This window comes from Chrysemys picta, unplaced genomic scaffold, assembly GCF_011386835.1.
Source record: "Chrysemys picta bellii isolate R12L10 unplaced genomic scaffold, ASM1138683v2 scaf2312, whole genome shotgun sequence".
In the NCBI taxonomy this organism is placed as follows: Eukaryota; Metazoa; Chordata; order Testudines; family Emydidae; genus Chrysemys; species Chrysemys picta.
In genome coordinates this window covers 1-7,031 of record NW_027055015.1, presented here as the reverse complement: position 1 = coordinate 7,031, position 7,031 = coordinate 1, and the positions used below count along the sequence as shown (strand labels likewise).

Genomic DNA, 7,031 nt, shown 5'->3' with positions numbered 1-7,031 from the left:
CCTTATTGTTGTCTGTGAGCTTTCCAGGTACTCTAAGGCTTGGAACAGGAATTTGGGGATGTGGCTCTCATTGTTCTGCATCTAGGAGGGAAGAAGGAAGAAATGCACAATATACAAATGACATGTTCTTCCCACAGCGAAGGGGCCAGGAAAGCCAAAGCACACAGCCAGGGCAAAGCAACAGCCAGTATGAGCCCATACACCATAGCAGCACCTCTCTGGAGTTACTAGTGTGTTCTCCAGAACCTCAGCTTTCATTTTAAAAGACACAAGTTTGGAGGTCTGACAGTTGTGGAGAAAAATTTCAAAAATGTGAAGGGATTGTAACTCATGCAGAAATGAACCAGCAGAGAACCTGGAATAGAGTCCTGCCGCCCGACCGAAGCGGATGGGTACTCAGGGTGTGGGGTTAGAAAGGTCTCCCTCAAGTCACCATTCACCACTCTCAAGGCACAAGGAATCCACCTACCAAGCACTTCCAGACACACTTCAGGAGCTGTGAGGAGCCATCCCAGGCCATGCTGCGGAACAGCCTCTTCAAATGAGCCCACCTGAGAAACACTGCGCAGCGGAAGAGCGTCAGTTTACATCTCTGCAAGAGAAGGTGAGACCAAGAGGGTTCTCACTGAGAGAGGGATTGTCTGGGGGACATCGAACCTTCCCCTGTCCCTTTTCTCTCGCTTTTCCTGCTAGTGGAGATTCCTGTTATTTCTTCTACACAGGACTGTGCTCAGGAGAGGGAACTGAGACTTGGCTGGAGACAGCCAGAGCCATCCTGTCTTTGGATGGTTTGGGGCAGTTGCCCAGGGCCCTCTGCTTTGGGGGGCCCCGCACTTCAGGGGGACGCAGGACCTGGGCTGTGCTGGGGCCAGCAGCAGTAGTCCCGGCCCGACTAAGTTATACCCCACCTCGCCAGCACCCAACGTCGCTCGGGAGAGGAGAGGGCAGGGGCTTGGGAGGAGGGGAGAAATAGGGGTGGGATGGGGGAGGAGCAGGGGTGGGAAAAGGTGGAGTGGGGGCTTGGGGGAAGGGATGGAGTGGGGGTGGGAGGTGGACGGGGGGGGTTGTCCCAGGCCCAGTGCCCCCCATGGGTGGCCCTGGAAAGAGTCATAAGAGATCTCCACAACTCAGTCCTTCTATGCAAAGAAACTGTATGAGAGCGTGAGTCAGCTTTGGGATCCCAAAGATTCGGACCAAAGAGGCACACGGATCAGGCTTCCCTCCACATCCCAGTTGGCCCAACGAAAGAAGGCAACGTCCGGTGAATGTTGGGAAGCGAGGACCTGCTGGAGAAGGTCTCTCAGGAGCTCCAGGGAAGAAGGCAGGGCAGCTGCACCCACTTTCCAGAAGGCTGTGGGCAGATACCAGTTCCCTGAACCGAAGGGCACTTACAGATTTATGCTCCCTTTTCTTTTGCTGCCTCTTGTTGGGAACCTTTGGATGCAGCAGCCCAAAGGCCTGAGGCCTGTCTTTGCAGTAGAGGGTCAGGACTCTTTCCCAGAAGAAGGCTTTTCTTCCAAATTGTGCTATGTGCTGTGGGGATGGATGAGGCCCTAGACTCCAGCATGGAGTAAAGCAGGGAGGAGAAGACTCTGCTTGGGCAAGAGGCTCTGGCCATTAATGGAGTGGGGGCCCCAGGGGATTCTGGCTCTTTGCTTATAAGGAAATAAGGACGGTGGCACTTACCAGTGTCACACGCTCCTCCTGGTCTTCGAGATGCAGCAGCAGCGGGAGCAAGCAGTTGATCATTTCCTGCTGCACCATGCCTTTGTCCGGGTCCTTCACCCTGCTCACCACCTTGCCAAGCAGTAAAATGGCAGCGGAGCGCACACTGCCCCTCTCCTGGCAATGACACACAGGGAGTGGGGAAGCCCGGTTAAAGCCAGGCAGTATCAGAGCATAACGCGACAGAGTCATAATCCGCCCGCTGCTCCGGTTCCCCCTGTGTTAACTGACTTGGCTGGCGGGAGCAGTGAGGCCACCAGGCTAGCGCCATAGACAACTTGTGCAGAACAGGGCCTGAGACACTGTGCAGGGCAGTGCAGCCCCTTGGTGTCCCAGACGCAATTTCTGTCTGGAGAGCACCGAACCCTAGACCCCTAGAAGATTAGGGGAGGGGGTGGGAAGGCTGCTGGAGACTGGTCTGGGGAAGGGGAGAAGCAGCTGCTGGAGCCTTGCAGGGATGTGCTGCTACAAAACACAGCAGTTCTTTTGCTCTTCAGTTCCCCTGAGAGCCGGGCCATTCCCGACCCACCTCTTTCCTGCTGGGAATCTCCACCTCTTTGGGGGCTGGTGTTCTCCAGACAGCTGGTCATCTGCCCAGTGCCAGCCCCTCTCCCCCAGGCCAGGCTGCAGCAGGGGCTGGGAGCAGGGCGCTGAGGCTGAGGTTTGCCGAGAAGAGCTCTGACAGGGAGGTGGCGGAGCAGGAGATTCCCCACCCATGGCGGGGGCACTCCTAGGAGGCTCCATGGCAGGGCTGAGGGGCGGGAGGCAAGGGGATGGGGAGAGAGACACAAGGGCATCAGAGGCAGGTGGAGGGGGGGGGAAATGGGCTTCTCCTGCGGTTCCAAGCCTTACGTCATCAATGAAGGGGTGAAGGCTGACTGCAATGTCCTGGGAGATGGAGCCAAGCCCCTCCCCGTCGAGGAGGTAGATGATGTCTCCAGCTTTATGCATGGCCTCCATGACACACACTCCATCCCTGTCACCGAACGAGTCCATGATCGCTGGCAGCTGGGCCCGTAACAATTGCACCTGCAGGAATGAAGAAGGCAGCTCATTACTATCCTGGGTGACAGCCTGGAGCACATGCTGGACCATCCCACTCCCACCTATGAGAAACCACGGCTGGCACAGCCCCCCAACGGGGCAGAAAGTCATTCTCCTCTCACTCAGTGCCAACTGCTCACTGTAACCTTTGTCTTTGCTCACCCCGCCTCCCCCATTGCATCACATCTGCAATCAGGGGTCAGCTCACGGGAGCAGGGACCATGTCATGCCTTGATTCGCTCAGTAACGCACCTCCAACATTTGAGTGCCGTGCGTTAAACAACAAGGCTTGTGTGGGGATCTCGCTCTCATTTCTGAGCTATTCGATAGACATCGGCTTCCTCGGTTCCCGGGCAATCCACGCCTCTCACCTTTGCTGGCTGGAGCACAACACTGCCAAGGCCTCGCAGACTGAGCCTACGTATGATGGGATTTTTGTCCTGGGTCCATTCCATGAGCTGCGCCTTGAGCTCTGATTTTGTCACTATCGTCTCAATGGAAGGACTCTGGAGCAACTGGAAAGAGCCAAATCAACATCCGGTTGAGGAGCAGAGGTCTTCCTGTGGGGTCTGTTCCCTGGACAGTCATCTTTACCAAATGGCCACTTACTCCCGTACAAAGTCTCTGGTGTGTAGGGAGCCAGTTGCTGCTCTTTCAGTTGGTTCATTCCCAGAAGTTAGACTAATGTATAAGTCACAAATAAACCCGCAGGGAAAGGGGAATCTCCAGGCCCCATTGAGTGCCATGGAACAACCCCTGGGGCAGAAGAAAAGCAGACCCCAAGAAAAGGTGAGGAGAGAAGCATGGCCTTGGGGCAGTGGTGAAACATCTCCTCGTGTCATATGATCCCATCTAGGCACATCCAGCCAGGGGCGATCTCACCCTGTCTCTCCCTCCCTCTCTCTGCCGTGCCCCACAGCCATCCATGTGTGGAGAGGAGCTAGCTGGCTGTAGGCTGCTGAGCTCCTGACAATGTGCCCCAGAGCTTACTGGCCTGAGCTGCTCTGCAGAAAGCCCACTTGTGCCTGTCAATTAATGAATCTCACCTCAGTGCAGAAAGTCATGGCGATATGTCTCTGCTCATCCTCCTTCTGACTCTGGACAATGGTGACGGCCTCTCTGAAAACTGCAGGGAGCTGAGGGTTCTCAAACTCGATCATGGCTCTGGAACATGGAACAGAAAGTCCCTTGTGGTTATGAAGGGGGAGAGAGAGTTCCTCACTAGTTGCTGGGCTGAGATGGCAGCTGGAACAGAGGAATATTTCACACGGAAATCCCATTGCCAAGAGAGACCCAATGAAGAGGAAACTTTGGGCTCCTACCTTGCAATTAGGCCAACACCCTGCGAGTAGTAATATCGGGAGGATATCATGTCCCAACCCTGCTGTAACTGGATGCCGGCAAATTCCTTCCAGTATCCGGGCATGGAAAAAAGAGTCTTCACAGCCTCCACTGACGTGCTAAAGACAAAAAAATCCCAGTGTCAGGCAACGAGATCACCCCCAAGCATGGCAAATCTGCACAAGCCCTGGGACACACAGCATGGTCAGCAGTAGCTAGCGACCCCGAGGATAGGTCCAGTGTGATATCATGGTGCTTCCCTTCCCAAGGGGCCCTGTCTACACTGCAGATTCATTGAGTTTGTAACCAGTTACTGACACTAGCTTCTTAAGATGGTTGGTGTCATCACTCAATACGGTTGAATACTTGATTCTTTACTGTGGCAGGTAACAGGACACAAGTGGGCATGTGCGGCCAGATCCTTAGTTGGTGTAAGCGAGCAAAGCTGTGTCAGTTTACAGCACCTGAGGTGGCCTCTGGCGCTCTGTGTTTCCACTGACGCTTTGGCAGGTGGCACATGGGGATGGATGCACAAACATGACTGCTGCCTGACTGTGTAGTGAAAGCAGCTGGCCTGTGGACGGAGTCAGATGAGCGAGTGTGACTCACAAGAACACACGGCTCTCAACCCTTTCCCCTCAAGAGAGACCTGCACCGAACTGAGCCTGGGCGAACTACAGCACCCGAACAAATGATGGCCATGAACAGAGCACACGTGTTTAGCAGAACAAATCTGTTCTTCCTTTTCCTTTCAGTCATTACCTTAGGGGGCTGAGGCAGCTGGACCCCTCCTCGGGGCTGGATGTCTCGCTGGCCCTGTAGGTCCCTGGCAAGCGCAGCTCCATCACATACTGCACTTGCCTGACGCAGAGGATGAGCATCTGGGGATACATTTCCAGGATGGCTTCTCGGTATCCCCACAGGAAAAGGACCTCGTAAATGGTCCTCATTGCCTGGAGGGGGGAAAGAATTTCAGTCAACTATCCCAATCTGCCACCTGCCCCCATTGCCATTCGCTATTGTCCTTTTCTCATGTCTCATTTCCTCCACAGGGTATTAGAAAAGAGGATTGGCTCCTGAGAGGGGAGGAGACATTTTGAGGCTCCTGAACCATCACCCATTCCTGGAACGAAAGCAGGATGGAGCCCTATGGAAAGATCAGAAGAGTCTGGATGACGTTATTCCCCGTTGTTTCTCTTAATGGTGCAGACCCTGTGCTTTGGCTTTCCAGCCATGACTGGACGGGCTGAAACCATCCTGAGGAGATCCCTTCGCATAGGCCCAGTGTTTCTGGCCCAGTCAAAAGTACTGGACATCTCATGATCCCATGCTGGGAAGCTCTCTAGTCACAGTTTACAGAGCCAAGAGACACCGGAACTGCAGCTGCTCACTAAAGGGCCATCTAGAGCAGAAGACAACTGAGCCAGGGGACTAGCAGATAAACCACTTCAGATCTGTAACTTTTACCTGGGGGAAACTTTCTTTACACGTCTTTGGTTTGCTAGGAGGTGACCAGGACACACTAAGGCCTGGTCTGCACTACAGAGTTAGGTCAACGCAAGGCCGCTCACCCAGCATCACCCTAACTATGGAATTTCCTTCCCGTCGGCAGAACTGCCCCTCGGTTCCAAATTAATAACAATAATAATTAAAAATCTCTCCACGAGTGGCAGAGAGTCCAGGTTGATGCAGTTAGGTCGATGCAGTGTCAGTGTAGACACTGTGTCGCTTACGTCAACTGGCTTTCAGGAGCCTCCCCACCCTGACCGTACAATCAAGACGAGCGCTTCTGGCGAGGACGTGCACTGCCGACACAAGCAGCAAAGTGCAGACACACACAAGGGATGGAATTGCTGTGGCGGCTGTATGCCGAGGTAAGTTAGGTCGACTTCATTGTGTAGTGGAGCCATGGCCTGAAGCTAAGAAGGGGTGAAGCTCCCGCGCACACACAGATGCACCATCCTCCCTGCGGTGGCGGGTTGGCAAAGTGACATCTCAAATCTCACTTACAGCCAGAGACACATTGCCGCTCTTCTCCTCCCGGCGTCTCTGCTGGAGCTTGTCCAGCAGCTGCTGCAGCACCTCCCTGGTGAGCTGTGGTTCTTCACCCAAGGCCTTCCACAGCTCAATGGCACATCTGCAAATTCAGAAACAGAAGTCTGACCTTCCCTGCTTGGCCACCTCTTGCCCTCCCCAGGGAGAGACTTGGCGTGTAGGCAGGAAAGGCATCTCTCAGAGGACACACCGATTGGTGCAGAGAGGCTGAGGCAGGGCAAGTCCCTTCAGAGAACGTTGTATTTATTCCTTTCCCCTAATGGGCTATTGTTCCTGAAGCTACAACCGCTGTTTCCAAGACAGTGACCATGTACTGACCACAGAGTGACCACCAAACTGTGACCCCCAGACTGTGCAAAATTCTGCTCTGTTACGCTAGGGTCAGTCCCGAGGAACTTGCCTGACCTCACTGGAATTACTCTGGCTATTTGGGGGTGTAACTGAGACCCAGCGTTTGGCCAAGTGTCTCTTAACAGCTCAATCCTACTGCAGTGTGGTGGGCGGGGTCAGACACTGAATCAGAACATGCCCTGATAGGAGAGGACTCAGGAGTTTGGAAGGGGAGATTGTACTGCCCAGTGGGACAGAGATGGAAGGAAACTAGTACTGAAATCCCCCTCCTCTCTTCTCTCCATTCTTGCTGATCTAAGCACTTCTGGTCCTCGCAGGCATCTGCAGAGGAAGACTGCAGATGGATCCAAAAGACTCCAGTCATTGGACTTCCAAGTTTGGTGAGGAAGGTCAGACATGGTGGTCAAGCCCTGGGGACATTGAGAATTAGGTTGGACAAATCAAGAGTAAATGGCCTGGATTTGAGATCTTCAGGAAGCTTGGCTGAAATTCTGTGCCAACGCTGCCGAGTTTCT

At 54.1% G+C, this 7,031-nt stretch overlaps 1 protein-coding gene across 1 annotated transcript; it reads right to left on the bottom strand.

The window, feature by feature from the left end:
• Positions 1–537: 537 nt before the first annotated feature.
• LOC112060999 (maestro heat-like repeat family member 5) lies at positions 538–6,541 on the bottom strand. Its single transcript, XM_065580280.1, has 8 exons — positions 6,121–6,541; positions 4,873–5,063; positions 4,092–4,229; positions 3,816–3,933; positions 3,141–3,284; positions 2,578–2,754; positions 1,687–1,842; positions 538–561 (listed from the first exon to the last, which is right to left on the bottom strand). Exons 2-8 carry the CDS (start codon positions 5,058–5,060, stop codon positions 538–540), a joined length of 945 nt encoding a protein of 314 aa, XP_065436352.1. The 5' UTR covers positions 5,061–5,063; positions 6,121–6,541.
• Positions 6,542–7,031: the final 490 nt, after the last annotated feature.

Excerpts from the sequence above, each read along its gene's own strand:
- LOC112060999 (XM_065580280.1), bottom strand. The coding sequence starts at position 5,060 with ATGAGGACCATTTACGAGGTCCTTTTCCTGTGGGGATACCGAGAAGCC. Across the intron at positions 3,285-3,815 it reads CCATGACTTTCTGCACTGAG|TTGCTCCAGAGTCCTTCCAT; the intron begins GTGAGATTCATT and ends GGCTCTTTCCAG. Across the intron at positions 562-1,686 it reads AGGAGGAGCGTGTGACACTG|TGTTTCTCAGGTGGGCTCAT; the intron begins GTAAGTGCCACC and ends TCCGCTGCGCAG.